Source organism: Puma concolor, chromosome D2, assembly GCF_028749965.1.
Source record: "Puma concolor isolate L17-30 chromosome D2, mPumCon1.1.hap2, whole genome shotgun sequence".
In the NCBI taxonomy this organism is placed as follows: domain Eukaryota; kingdom Metazoa; phylum Chordata; class Mammalia; order Carnivora; family Felidae; genus Puma; species Puma concolor.
In genome coordinates this window covers 61986032-62001472 of record NC_141677.1, presented here as the reverse complement: position 1 = coordinate 62001472, position 15441 = coordinate 61986032, and the positions used below count along the sequence as shown (strand labels likewise).

Below are 15441 nucleotides of genomic sequence, written 5' to 3'. Positions count from 1 at the left end.
AGTCAGAGAGATTAGCTTCATCATGAATAGTTCTAGAGGACTGGGTAAGGAGCAATTTGGGAAGTATTAGGTGGTAGAGTTTAACTCAGAATAAGGAAAAAGTCTATCATTTTAACCATCCAGAAGTAGAAGCAGTTGACTCATGCATTGGAGATTCCTGGCTCAGGCAGCATTCAGGAAGGGGCTGAGATTTTAGCTCCCAGCTCACTGTCACGTTCCACAGGACTACCATTTCAGAATCCCGGAGATTTCACTATCCACATACTTGATTTCTCCAACACCTCAGCTTCTCCGTTCCTTCACCTCCCCTTCAGGGATTTTCTCACCCACCCGACCTCAGCTACTCGCTGTCACGATCATAACCTAAAACAATGGGGTCTCATGAACTTGCATAGGAAAATAAATTGCACATTCTTTTCATTAAACTCTAGTGAAAAGTTTGAATTTACTACAATTCTGCCTATAGACAAGGAACAGCCATGCTGGTGTGTTCATTCATTACCAATAGACGTCATCCCACGTCTCAAATAACTTTACTCTCTGCTTCTGCTTCCTAAGTGCCTTTCTACTGGATCATTCTTTCGGCATGCACACAGCCTGTGGTTTCTCTTGTTTAGAAACAAAAAACTCTTGTCCTGACCGTGTATCCCATCTAGTCCTAGTCCTAGTCCTCAGCCTCTATTTTTATTTACTTTTTCAAGTAGGCTTCACACCCAGGGTGGAGCCCAGTGAGGCTTGAACTCATGAGCCTGAGATCAAGACCTGAGTTGGGGCACCTGGGTGGCTCAGTCACTTAAGCGTCCAACTATGGCTCAGGTCATGATCTCTTGGCTCATGAGCTCGAGCCCCACATCAGGCTCCATGCTGACAGTGCAGAGCCAGCCTGGAATTCTCTCTCTCCCTCTCTCTTCCCCTCCCCCACTTGCACACACACACTCTCCAAATAAACAAACAAAAATAAATACATAAAATACATAAAAAAAAAAAAAAAAGACCTGAACTGAGATCAAGAGTTGGACACTTAACTGGCTGAGTCACCCAGGTGTGCCCCTCAGCCTCTTTTTAAAACAAAACTCTGTTAAAGAGTTTTTTGAGTTCTCTGTCCTCACTTCCTCCTCCCATTCTCTCTTGAACCCTCCATTCAAGCTCACCAAGAATCCACGTTGCTAAGGTTTTCCATCCTCCTCTTACTTGATGTATCTGCACAGTTAATGAAGTCGGTCATGCTGTCCTTGAAACTTTATCTTCCCCTGTTTTCCAGAAAACCATTCTATCTTGGATTTTCCTCCTATCTCACTGGCTACTCTTCCTCAGTCTCCACTGCTGTTTTTCCCCTTGTTTCCCAACCTGCAAATGTTGGAGGGCTCTAGAATTCAGCCTTTGCTTTTCTTCTCTAAGTTGTGGCTTAAGTGATCTCATCCAATTTAAGGTATTAGTTACCACCTACAAGCTGGTGAATCCCAATGTATTATCTCCAGCTGGAAACTCTCGCTTGAACCTCAGTTTCATATGTAGCCAGCTGCCTGTTTGATATCTCCACTTCAGTGGCCAGTAAGCCTCTTCAACCTGAATAGGTCCGAAACCAAATTCCAATCTCCATCCACCCCTCCCCAAACCTGCTTCTTCTACAGTCTTCTCAGTAAATGACAATTCCGTTCATTCAAAATCATTGGAGTCATCCTTGGCTCCTTTTCTTCTCACCCCCCACCTCTGACCTATCAGCCAGTCCTGTCAGTTCTACTTCAGAATATTTCTAGAATCCAACCACTCCTTTCCATCCCCCTGCTACCATGCATTGATTACTGCAGTGTCATCCTCACTAGTCTCCTTGCTTCTGCCTTTCCTCCCTCAAGTCGCTTCTCAATGCTGTATCTATAGTGATCCCATTCAAACATAAGCTTCCCAATGTCACAATAAAGCCAGTGGCCTTACAATGGCCTACAAGGCCCCCTACCTTCTGGTTTGTCTTACCTGTCTCATCTTTCCCCTCTCTAGCTTGGTGCCAGCCACACGGGCCTGCTTGCTGTTCCTGGAACACTGGCATACTCCCACCTCAGGGCCTTGATCATTGCTATTTGCAGTGCTAGGATTCTTTCCCCTTAGATATCCTCATGGCTTCTTCCCTTACCTCCTTCAAGTCTCTGCTCACATGTCACTTTTACCACTGAGACTTTCTCTGATTACTATATTTAAAATTATGACTCCTATCCCTACCCTTCTGGCACTATAATTTTTCTCTTTTTTTTTTTCTCTTCGATTAGACCTATCAGTATCAGACATGTTTTTATTTATTACCCTTCTCCCTCCTGGAACGTAATGTTCACAAAGACAGGGACCTTGCTTTTCCTCCCAAACTGTTGTATCCCAAGTGCTTAGAAAAGTGCCAAATGAAATGGACAACTGTTACAGATGGATTCTGACATTAGGTATAATATAGAATTATATGACTTCTAAATTCACTTCCAACTCTGAGGTTCTCTGATTCTGCATCATTGTGGTTAAGTCCAAGGGCTTGTTAATTCCTTCTATAAAATAGGTAGAACATTTACTTCAGGAGGGGTTTATGAGAAGTAGTGAATTCATTTACTCCCCACAATTCTTAAATGGAGAATAATACCAAAATGTAAAACTGTGCTATCATCAAATCAATAAACACATGAGGTACTGACATAGGCATCCCACAGCCTTCTCTTATTTCTTGCCCTCAGTGAAGGTAAGTTCAAGTATATACCTAGTGCCAGGTTAGAGGTTTAAATGGATGAGGAGAGGGGTGCGTGGGTGGCTCAGTCGGTTAAGTGTCTCTCGATTTCAGCTCAGATCACGATCTCACGGGTCATGAGATTGAGCTTCTTATCGGGCTCTGTACTGACAGTTTGAAGCCTGCTTGGGATTCTATCTCTCCCTCTCTCTCTGCCCCTCTCACGCCCATGCATTCTCTCTCAAAATAAATAAACATTTAAAAATTAAATAAATAAGGGGTGCCTGGGTGGCTTAGTCAGTTGACTGTCTCTTAATTTTGGCTCAGGTTGTTGTGATCCCAGGGTCATGGGATCCAACCTGCATCGGCTCTGCACTGAGCATGGAGCTTGCTTAAGATTCTTTCTGTTTCCCTTTGCCCCTCTCCCCCTCTTGCACTCACTCTCTCTAAAATTAAAAAAAAAAAAAAAAATGGGGGGGTTGCCTGGGTGGCTCTGTCAGTTAAGCACCCGACTCTTGATTTCGGCTCAGGTCATGATCTCATAGTTTTGTGAGTTCAAGCCCCACATCAGGCTCTGCACTGGCAGCAGGGAGCCTGCTTGGGATTCTCTCTCTTTCTCTCCCTGCCCCTCCCCAAACTCATGTTGTCTCTGTCTCTCTCAAAATATATAAAGTTAAAATTTTTTAATAGGGGCGCTTTGGTGGCTCAGTTGGTTAAGCGTCCAACTTCAGCTCAGGTCATGATCTCATGGTTTGTGCTGTGCTGACAGCTCAGAGCCTGGAGTCTGCTCCAGATTCTGTGTCTCCTGCTCTCTCTTCCCCTCCCCCACTTGTGCTGTGTCTCTCAGTGTCTCTCAAAAATAAATATTCTAAAATTTTTTTAATATTTTTTAATAAATAAAAAATAATTTTTAATTAAAAAAACAACTGTTCATTCCTTTAAAAAATAAAAAAATAATAAATGGATGAGAAGAAAAAGATGAGATATATGCATCTATCTGTTTATCCATCTATCCAGTTATTCCTCCAAAATATGTTATATACCTTCTAGGAGAATAGAAGAGAATTGTGAGAAAAGGAAAAATTTCCATTTATTATAGAAAGAAACCTGTAATCTCAAATAATGTGCCCATTCTTTTTTTTTTTTTTTAAGTTTATTTATTTGTTTTGAGAGAGAGAAAGAGAACACGCAGGGGAGGGGCAGAGAGAATCCCAAGCAAGCTCCGCACTGTCAGCTCAGAGCCCAACTCGGGGCTCAGTCCCCTGAACTGTGAGATCCTGTCCTGAAGTGAGCTGAAATTAAGAGTCGGAAGTTTGGGTCACTTGGGTGGCTCAGTCATTTAAGCATCCAGCTTTGGCTCAGGTCATGATCTCACGAGTTCTAGCCCCGCATAGGGCTTGCTGCTGTCAGCACAGGGCCTGCTTCAGATCCTCTGTTCCCCTCTCTTTCTGTGCCCACCCCCCACTCTTGCGTGCTCTCTTTCTCAAAAATGAACATTTAGGAAGAAAAAAAGAGTCAGACGCCTAACTGACTGAGCCACCCAGGTGCCCCTGTGTCCATTCTTAACATATAATTTTTTAATTTTAGAAATTTCCAAATTTATGCAAATGTCAAGAAAATAGTATAACAAACCATCGTATGCCTACCCATTACCTAGCTTCCTTACTTTCATTTTTGGCAATCTTGTTTCATCTCCCCCTCCACCAATTCCCCCTACTTTTTTAAGTGTTTTAAAACAAATCCAAGCCATCATATATTACTCACAAATACTTGAAATAGAAATTTAAAAGATCAGTCTCTAAACTGTGATATGCAGCTACATGTTAGAAAAACTGATCATTGAAAGTATTTCAAATCCCAAAATCAACAAGGAAACTCCTAAAATAAGTTGCATTTTGCAGGATATAAGGTTAATACACAAAAGTCCATTGCTTTCCTTTATACCAGCATTGAACAATTGGCATTTGAAATGAAAAGAAAAATGCCATTTATATTAGCACCCCCAAAAAAGAAATGCTTAGGCTTATATATAACAAAATATGTACAGAATCTGTATGAAGAAGACTACAAAACTAACAAATCAAAGAAGATCTAGGGGCACCTGGGTGGCTCAGTCGGTTAAGTGTCCGACTCTTGATTTTGGCTCAGGTCAAGATCCCAGGGTTCGGGGGTGCCGAGGTGGCTCAGTTGGTTAAGCATCCAACTTCGGCTCAGGTCATGATCTCATGGTTTGTGGGTTCAAGGCCCACATCAGGCTCTGTGCTGACAGCTTATAGCCTGGAGTCTGCTTTGGATTATATGTTTTTCTCTCTCTCTGCCCCTCCCCCACTCGTGCTCTGTCCCTCTGTCTCTCAAAAATAAATAAATGTTAAAAAAAAAAAATTAAAGGAGTGCCTGGGTGGCTCAGTGGGTTGGGCGTCCAGCTTCGGCTTAGGTCGTGATCTCTCAGTTAGTGAGTTTGAGTCCCACATTGGACTCTGTGCTGACAGCTTAGAACCTGGAGCCTGCTTCCAGTTCTGTGTCTCTGCCCCTCCTGTCATGCTCGCTGCCCCTCCTGTCATGCTCGCTGACTCTCTCTAAAATAAATAAACATTAAAAAAATTTTTTTTAAATCTTAGGGTTCATGAGATTGAGTCCTGCAGTAGGCTCTGCACTGATAGTGTGAAAGTGTGAAGTCTACTTGGGATTTTCTCTCTCTGTCTCTCTCTCCCTCCGTCTCTCTCTCTCTCCCCTGGTTGCACTCATGTGTGCACACACATGCCAGTCTCTTTCTCTCTCTCAAAATAAATATTTAAAAAAAAAAAAAAAAGGAAGATCTAAACAAATAAGGAGATATTTCATGCTCACGGACTGGAAGACTCAATATTGCTAAAATGTCAAATCCACCCAATTTGTTATATAGATTAGATAGATCAGCTATAGATTCAGCACAATCTCAGGCAAAATCCACGTGAGCTATTTTGTGGATTTGGCAAATTGATTACGTGTATATGCAAAGGCAAAAGAATACAATACTAAAGAAGAACAAAGTTGGAGGACTGACTACCTGGCTTCAAGACTTACTATAAAGCTACAGTAGGGGCGCCTGGGTGGCTCAGTTGGTTAAGCGGCCGACTTCGGCTCAGGTCATGATCTCGCGGTCCGTGAGTTTGAGCCCCGCGTCGGGCTCTGTGCTGGCAGCTCAGAGCCTGGAGCCTGTTTCGGATTCTGTGTCTCCCTCTCTCTGACCCTTCCCTGTTCATGCTCTGTCTCTCTCTGTCTCAAAAATAAATAAACGTTAAAAAAAAATTTTTTTTAAATTAAAAAAAAAATAAAGCTACAGTAATCAAGACAGCATGTATTAGAGAAAGAATAAATTGATCAACAGAACAGGATAGAGAGCTCAGAAATAAACCCACGGGAATACTGTCAACTGATCTTTGGCAAAGGAGCAAGACAATTCAAGGAAGGACAGTCTTTTTAGCAAATGATACTAGAACAGTGGGACATCCATTAACTCAAGGGGCGCTTGGGTGGCTCAATCATTTAGGCATCTAATTTTGGCTCAGGTCATGATCTCGCAGTTCACGGGTTCAAGGATTTTTAGAATGACAAACTATCTCTGCTGTCAGCATGGAGCCCAATTCAGATCCTTGGTCTCCTTCTCTCTCTGTCCCTCCCTCACTTGCGTGTGTGTGTGTGTGTGTGTGTGTGTGTGTGTGTGTGTGCACTCTCTCTCAAAAAATAAACTTAAAAAAAATTGGGGCGCCTGGGTGGCTCAGTCGGTTAAACGTCTGACTTTGGCTCAGGGCATGATCTCATGGTTCGTGAGTTCGAGCCCCATGTCGGGCTCTGTGCTGACAGCTCAGAGCCTGGAGCCTGCTTCAGATTCTGTGTCCCTCTTTCTCTGCCCCTCCCCTGCTCACACTGTCTCTCTCTGTCTCTCAAAAATAAATAAACGTTAAAAAATTTTTTAAAAAATTAACTCAAAATGGATCTTAGACCTAAATATAAAACCTAAATCTAAAATATTTCTAGAAGATAATACAGGAGAAAAAATCTAGATAGCCTGGGTTTGGTAATAAGGTTTTAGGTATAGTACCAAAAGCACAATCCATGAAGCAAAAATTTGTAAGATATACTTTATTAGAATTTAAAACTTCTGCTCTGAGAAAGACACTGTGGGTGCCTGGGTGGTTCTTTCATTAAGCATCTGACTTCAGCTCAGGTCATGATCTCACAGTTCGTGAGTTTGAGTCCCACGTGGGGTGAGCTCGAGCCCTGCTTCGGGTGAATATGAGCCCCACTTTGGGTGAGCCCCACTTCTTTCTCTCTCACCCCCTCCTGAGATTCTCTCTCTACCCCTTGCTCACTTGTGCCCTCTTTCTCTCTCTCTCTAAAAAAAGAAAAGAAAGAGAAGAAAAGAAAAGAAAAAAGAAAGACACTGTTAAGAAAATGAAGAGAAAAGCCACAGGCTAAGGGAAAATATTTGTAAAGCACATATCTGATAAAGTACTTATATCTAAAATACAAAAAGAACTCTTAAAACTCAACAATAAGAAAACAAACAACCAAATTAAAAATGGGCAAAAGATTTGAACAGACACCTCACCATGGAAGATACACAGATAAGCATATGAAAAGATGTTCAACATCTTAGGGACCTGAAAATTAAAACACTGAAATGCCACTACATATCACTAGAATGGCTAAAATCCAAAAAACTGACAATACCAAATGCTAACAGGGATGAAGGAGGTCCTATTCATTGCTGGTAGGAATGTAAAATGGTATAACCACTTTGGAAGACAGTTTGCAGTTTCTTACAAAGCTAAATATAGTCTTACCAAACTCTGTGATCCAGCAGTCACTCTTCAAGGAATCTAACTAATTAGATGAAAACTTATATCCACACAAAATCTGGCACATGAATACTTATTTATTACTTTATTCATAATTACCAAAAATTGGAAGCAACTGAGATGTCCAGCGGTAGGTGAATGAATAAACAAACTGTGGTACATCTATATAATAGGATGCTATTTCTTGATAAAAAGAAATGAAAAAAATATTTATTTAAAAAAAAAATTTTGATGACCTATCAAGCCACAAAAAGACATGGAGGAAACTTAAATGCATACTGCTAAGTGAAAGTCAGTCTGAAAAAGATACATACTGTTTTCAATGATATGACATTTTTTAAAAGGCAAACTATAGAAATTAGTAAAAATCTCTACAAGTAAAGGATTAGTGGTTGCCAACTCCCTGGGTGGAGGAAGGGGGGAGTGGAGGGATGGATGAGTAGGCAACATACAGAGGGTTTTTAGAATAACTATTCTCTATGAAACTGTAAGGTGTTTACATGTTATTATGGGTCAGTTGAAACCCATAGAACTTTAAAACAGAGAATGAACCTGATATATCAATATTGGTTCATGAACTGTGACAAATGTGCCGCCACACTAATGCAAGATGTTACTAGGGGAGGCTGGGGGAGGGAGTTGAGGTGAGGTGAGGTACATGGAACTGTACGTGCCATCTATCCAATACTATAAATAAAAACTGCTTAAAAATTAAAGTGAATCAGTGAAACTGTAGATTCAAGTCGAATCATTTTTTTTATGTGTGTTTATTTTTGAGAGAGACAGAGCATGAGCAGGGGAGGGGCAGAGAGGGAGGGAGACACAGAATCCGAAACAGGCTCCAGGCTGTGAGCTGTTAGCACAGAGCCGGATGTGGGGCTTGAATCCATGGACTGTGATATCATGACCTGAGCTGAAGTTGGACGCTTAACCAACTGAGCCACCCAGGCGCCCCTCAAGTCAAATCACTATGCTCTACACCTTCAACTTGTACAGTGCTCTATGCCAGTTATACCTCAATAAAATTGGTGGTGGGGGAGCTATTAGGAAAAAGCAGATGGTTGAGAAAAATAGCAGTTCAATTTGTTCATCTGCTAGATTAGGTACTTTGAAAGAAATACCCAAATAAGAACAATATATAAGGACATTAATGACCGTGAGGCTCCATAAGGAGGCCCCTAAAACTTTCTACTCCACAGATCAGGGTAATTTTAAATCACAAGCTCTAACACCTTGAGGGTAGACTGCAAGGTATTTGTAACATGACCCAGGATTCCACACTTCTTATTAGCCGAGAGTGCCCAGGAATTATCGTACAATCCAGTAAAAGTCAGTTCAGAGCTGCCCCAGAGGAGCTTTCTCCAGCCACCTTAGACTGCCAATTCCAGACAGTGTTTTGGATTCCGAGTTAACCTTTCATTATTTTCCAGTGCTGTTTGAGATTAAACAAGTCTGGGGGAGCAGCTGAGTCCCCAGGGTTAGAGTCTAAGGCCGGTGACTCAGCCCTGTCTGCCAGTTTCATAAGCAGTTTGGAGTGGCAGTGGTTGATGGGTTATATTAGTTTGTCTGTATTTAATAGTTATTCATTGTTAGTTGAAAAGACCTATTACCCTAGCCTCCATACTGCCTAGAAGAGCAGGGTTGAAGCTTGACACATTTAGTTGCCTGGTTAATTCTTTTATCTGTAGAGTGCAATAAGAAATTCTTACTTTGGAGCAGGTGTCTGACAAACTGATCCAGACTACCTCCTATTGTTATGTAGCCTGTGAGCAAAGAATGGTTTTTACATTTTTATTTTTTATTTTTATTTTATTTTATTTTTTTTTCTAACATTTATTCATTTTTGAGAGACAGAGAGAGACAGAGCATGAGAGGGGAAGGGGCAGAGAGAGAGGGAGACACAGAATCTGAAGCAGGCTCCAGGCTTCTGAGCCATCAGCACAGAGCCCGACGCAGGGCTCAAACTCACAAACCATGAGACCATGACCTGAGCCGAAGTCGGATGCTCAACCGACTGAGCCACCCAGGCGCCCCGGTTTTTACATTTTTAAATGGTTGGGGGAAAAAATTGAAAAAAAGATTTCACGACACGTGAAAATAATATGAAATTTCAAGTTCAGTGTCCATAAATAAAGTACTATTGGGACACAACCACGTCCACTTGTTTAGATTTTTTTATGGTTGCTTCTACACTACAATAACAAAGTTCAGTACTTATGAAAGAGATTGTATAGGCCACAAAGCCTAAAATATTTACCACCTGATTCCTTGTAGGAAAAGATTGACAAACCCCACTTTTAAACATTCATTGGTTCTCTAGAGGTTTGAAAGAGTCAGGGAAACTCCTAAAAATGCCAGTTATTCTCATGGAAAATGATATTGACAACAGCTGACTTCAGCTTTAATAATTTAGGGAGAGTGACTAGGAAACAAAACTTGAGGGATCATAAAAGGGAGGGGATAGAAAGTCTTCCATTTCTCTTGGGCCAGAAAATAACAGCTTTTTGACAGATTAGAAAATATACAAATTTTTTCAGATCTGGTACTATTACTACTAAACTCCATTTACTTTATTACCGGTTTTTTGTTCAAATGTAACAATATAAACAAAGCAAGTGTCATCATTTCCATGTCCAGAGTAGAGGCATCAAGTGAGATGGATCTCAAACGGTCTCTTGCATTATTTCCATGATATCACTCACACCTGAGCATCAATCATACTACTAGAGCACAAATAATCAAAAACCACATTACCCAAAAACCTTACTTGTCAATTTCAGCTTCCTCTTAGACTTTTGCTGGAGCTAACATAAAAATCCCACTCGTTAATGTCATCTCTCTTCATCTCTGCTTACCCCTCTTGAGAAATACTTAGGACCAGTAAAATGGCCAAGAGGTGGCAGCAGGAGGGAGGAGGACCAGAAGCAAGAGGAGAAACAAAGAGCTTCTCCCTTCCCATGCTAGATAACTAACTAGTCTGTGGATAGAGTTGGTTGACCTTCCATCAAGAAAAAATCTTTTTCTCTAGCTCTTCCTCCCACAACCAAATAAAAAATTCAAAACAATTGCCAAAGAAGATATGAATTGGCCTTGCTTTACCTAAAGCATCATTCTGAGTACCATGATACCAGTAACTTGATTTTATTTTATTATTTTTTTAATTTTTTTTTCAACGTTTATTTTATTTTTGGGACAGAGAGAGACAGAGCATGAACGGGGGAGGGGCAGAGAGAGAGGGAGACACAGAATCGGAAACAGGCTCCAGGCTCCGAGCCATCAGCCCAGAGCCTGACGCGGGGCTCGAACTCACGGACCGCGAGATCGTGACCTGGCTGAAGTCGGACGCTTAACCGACTGCGCCACCCAGGTGCCCCACCAGTAACTTGATTTTAGAATAGCTTTATGAAACTTGACTTTTGAAGGTTTTAAGATCAGTCAGGAGCACTATAAACATTTAACTTTCCCTGATACTTTCAGAGTATTTTTTTTTTTAGTAGTAGTTTGTTTTGGGATTAAAAACGTTCTTTTTTTTAAGGTTTATTTATTTATTAATGTTTATTTTTGAGAGAGAGAGAGAGAGAGCGTGAGTTGGGGAGGGACAGAGAAAGAGGGAGACAGAATCCAAAGCAGGATCCAGGCTGTGAGCTGTCAGCACAGAGCCGGACGCTGGGCTCCAATCCACAAACTATGAGATCATGACCGGAGCTAAAGTTTGACACTTAACCAACTGAGCCACCCAGGCGCCCCTATTTATTTATTTTGAGAGAGAGAGAGAGTGAGCAGGGGAGGAGCAGAGAGAGAGAGAAAGAGTCCCAGACTCTGAGCTGTCAGCACAGAGCCCCATGCAGGGCTCAATCTCCCAAACCCTGAGATCATGACCTGAAGTGAAACCAAGAGTCATACACTTAACCGACTGAGCCACCCAGGCACCCTTTGGATTAAAAAGTTTCTAAAAACTTTTTTTTTTACATGACTAGATTAACAGCTACTTAAAAAAAAAAAAAAAAAAAAAAAAAAAGATAGAAGGCTACCCTTATCCTTAGCTATTGACCAGAAGAAAACAGATACTCACATGAAGACACTGGACAGCACTGGGGAAGGGAGGTGACAGGGAGAACTGCAGAAAAACAGATTTGTGGGATCACCAAAAACTGGCTTGTGCTAATGACTTTTTACTTGGCCCTTTTAATAAATTCGGCAATTATTTTATAGACTCCAGGAATTACTGTGTAGTAATTTTCAAATTTTATAAGTTATGTGGGCAACATACTAAATGATAGAATTTATGTGTAGTTGAGTAAAATTTTCCTTTTGAATTTTTTTTAAGTAATCTCTACCCCTAACGTAGGCCTCAAACTCATGACCCAGAGAGAGAGATCAGGAGTCACAGACTCCACCAACTGAGCCCACCAGGTGCCTCCTCCTTTTGTATCTTTTAATGAAAATGTTTCCTGTGAAATTTCATGTCAAAGCAATAAATAGCAAGTAATTTAGCAATTTTAAGTTAAAAATGCCTTCTCATTCACCTTCAGACTCTGGTATTTGGTAATCTTTCTTGTGTGTGATTTAAACCACCTTTCCCGTCCTCACTTCTCTCCAACTGCCTGTTTTTCATCATGTCAGACATCAATTTCCTAACTGTGTCTTTGTCTTCTCAGCCTTGTCTCAGCCTCCTCTTTCCACTCTTACCTTCTGACACCCTTTGCTCCCAAGCAGAGTTTTTCCTACTTTATAATTTCTTTCTTGCCCAATGACCTGCTTCCTGCCTTTGGGCAGCCCTCTGAGCCCAAAACCCCCTCCCAGCGATCACCTGACCCCTCTTCCCTCCCTGGCACTGTTGCCTGAGTGAAGACCATCCTAGTCGCCTGTAGACCCCCAACTAACTCCAATCAACTCTATATTGAGGTTTACTCTCCCACTGCATTCCTTCTTTCCGCATCTATGTTTATACAATGCCTCCTTTTCAAAAACATTTTTTAAATGTTTATTTTTGAAAGAGGGAGAGACAGAGTGTGACTTGGGGGGTGGGGGGGGAAGGGGCAGAGAGATGGGAAGACACAGAATCCAAAGCAGGCTCGAACTCAATGAGCCATAAGATCATGACCTGAGCCAAAGTAGGACGCTTAACTGACTGAGCCACCCAGGCGCCCCTTCAACGCCTGCTACTTTAAAAATGCCCACCCCTCCAGGAGAAAAACAAAGCTACCACCATGTTCTACATGCTTACTTATCAGTCAGTATCAAATCTGGGGTATCTGTGGTGTGCGGAACCCATTAATGCATGTATTGACATTGAGTCAGAGTAATATTAACAACAACAATAAGGCTGCAAAAAAAAAAAAAAAAAAAAAATACCAAGGCCAAACACATCCATCTTTCATTCTCCTGTGATTCTCCATGAAAGACACATAGGTAGACACATAGGGTATTCTTCAGAGGAAAGGCTGAAACTTGGTTCCCACTATAATATTTGGCACTAGTTACTCTAAATGAGAGAGCATTAAGCAAAGGAATTTTAATTTTTCTTTCAAAAGAGTGAATTTTCAGAATAGCACAGAATTGGACATGCATACAGAAACGCCTGTGTGCATCACGGTGTACCAGTTTATGTAACTGAAGGGAGGTAAAGGTGAGACTTGCAGATTGGTTTTTTTATTGTTGCTTTTTGGTGAATATTCTCTTTTAAAAGAGTGTTTCCATTAATACCATTAGTTTAATAACAATTCTTTTTTAATGTTTTTAAATGTCTTTTTTTTTGAGAGAGAGAGAGAGGGGGAGAGAGAGATAGAGAGAGCAAGCCAGGGAGTGGCAGAGAGAGAAGAAGAGAGAGAACCCCAAGCAGGCTCCATGCTGTCAGCACAGAGCCAGACACGGGGCTCAAACTCACAAACCATGAGATCATGACCTGAGCTGAAACCAAGAGTTGGGCGTTTAACTGACTGAGCCACCCAGGCGCTCCCAATAACAATTCTTTTGTAGGGGCACCTGGGTGGCCTAGTCAGTTAAGCACCTGACTCTTGATTCTGGCTCAGGTCATAATCTCCCGGTTCATGAGTTCAAGCCCCACATCAGACTCTGTGCTGACAGTGTGGAGCCTGCTTGGGGTTCTCTCTCTGCCCCTCCCTCTCTCCCTCCCTCAAAAATAAATAAACATCTTTTTAAATAAAATAAAAAGATTTGCAAATTTGATAATTTTTAAGATTAGCAACTGGGAAAACATTTGTCATTTAATGAAAAAAAGGCCTACAAAATTATATCTCTAATTTTATTTTTTAATTATAAAGAAGAATTAGAAGGGAACTTTCATAAGAAATTAAAATAATTAACGTGTTTGGGTTCTAAAACTATAGATGATTTTTCTTTTTTGGTCTTCATTTCCCTTGTGATGATAGGATGTTATTTATGCAATTAATAAAATTCAGTGATGGGAGAAAAAGCTTGGGATTTATCATTTTAACAGAGAGTCTTGAGACTTCTCTTACTTCTGGCAAAGCCCTTGCTATTTCCAGTACTTGATCTTAACCTCCCGGCAAGCCTAAGAAGGTGGGGATGGAATGGAGATCAGAGGGTCTCCTACCTCAGCACCTGAAGTCAGTGTATAGTTCATACCACAGGATGTCCTTTCAGAGCCATGATGTTCCAGGACTATAGCACTTGTAAATGCCTCAAAACACCATCCCTTTCTGACATTTTGGGAAGCAGAACAGCAGAGTGCTTAAGAGCACCTGTGGACTTTACTGTCGGGTAGGTCCAGGTTTGAATCCCACTCTTGTTGAGTACCAGATAGAACTTGAACAACGAACTTAACTTCTTTGGGCTCATGTTTGTCTTTGTATAAAATGGGAGAATAATGAAACTGATCTCATAGGGTCATAACAAGAATTAACAGGGTAAATCTAAGCAAGAATGTTTAGTGAGTGCACAACACACGTAGCTGTTTTTGTCCTGCTTGGTTCTCCTGACATCTCTTAGCTGGACATATTTTTTGGATACCCCCATTTAATCAATCAATTAATTTGTTAGTTTACTTTGCATGCATAGATGAGGTAAGAGTTTTCAGTTCAGTTTTTGTATGCTGTGCTAATGAGAAATCTACTGACTGGGGATTCTTTGCTCCTTCCGCAGAAAGTGCCCCGTCTTTTTCCATATCTGCTTATTAAAGTAACCTTCTCCTTTTACTTTACAGATATATGTAATTGACAGCGCAGACAGAAAAAGATTTGAAGAGACGGGTCAGGTAAATAATTCTTCTGTTGAGATATTTTTAAAATAACTGGGTATTCATTAATCTACCTTGTAAATATATGAGAGTGAGGAAGGTATTGTTGTTTAACCTTTGAGGTTTAAACAAGGCAGTCTTTCTGGCAAGCAGGCAAAAATACCAGTTGCAAAAAAAAAAAAAAAAAAAAAAAAAGGTTTCCTATAAGGAAATTACTTGAGAATCCTTTAAACTATTTTTTGGTTACAGCCTTTGAGTTTTAGTCAAATTAAATAAACCAAGATATAAGCAAATGGACCTTACCACCATGCCCAAAAGCTCTTCCAGTGTCTTCCCAGGCTACTGAGAAATGAACCCCGAGGAACAGTTCATTTGTCATTTCTGGGTACAGTTTTCAATACCAACCTAATTGATCCAAGGATACCTTTGACAAATTTGAGGGGATCTTAGGAAATATGCAAGCCAAGACTAAGCTGCCCTTGCTTCCAAGCCAAGAGTAGATATGCTTTGAACCCAAATATGGCTTCAAATGCAAAGTACATGTCAACATGATTACACGGTGCAATTTGTGTACACAATTTTAAATAGAGAAGCAGCGGGCATAGACCATTTTACCGAGACTGAATATACTGATAAGGAGCAAGAAGAAGAATGACCTCTTTAGAGAATTGTGCAGAGTCCTT

At 40.9% G+C, this 15441-nt stretch overlaps 2 protein-coding genes across 4 annotated transcripts in view; one reads left to right on the top strand and one right to left on the bottom strand.

Annotated features, from left to right (window-relative positions):
• The window catches only part of ARL3 (ARF like GTPase 3), a 37692-nt gene that overhangs the window by 12012 nt on the left and 10239 nt on the right, over nucleotides 1-15441 (top strand). For both annotated transcript variants that reach the window (XM_086680748.1, XM_086680747.1), the window contains exon 4: nucleotides 14726-14776. In XM_086680748.1, the coding sequence (XP_086536874.1) occupies nucleotides 14726-14776 (51 nt within the window). The remainder of the gene's footprint in view (nucleotides 1-14725; nucleotides 14777-15441) is intronic.
• Nucleotides 1-15441, bottom strand: part of SFXN2 (sideroflexin 2) — a 58149-nt gene that overhangs the window by 34862 nt on the left and 7846 nt on the right. The gene's annotated exons all lie outside the window — the stretch shown is intronic.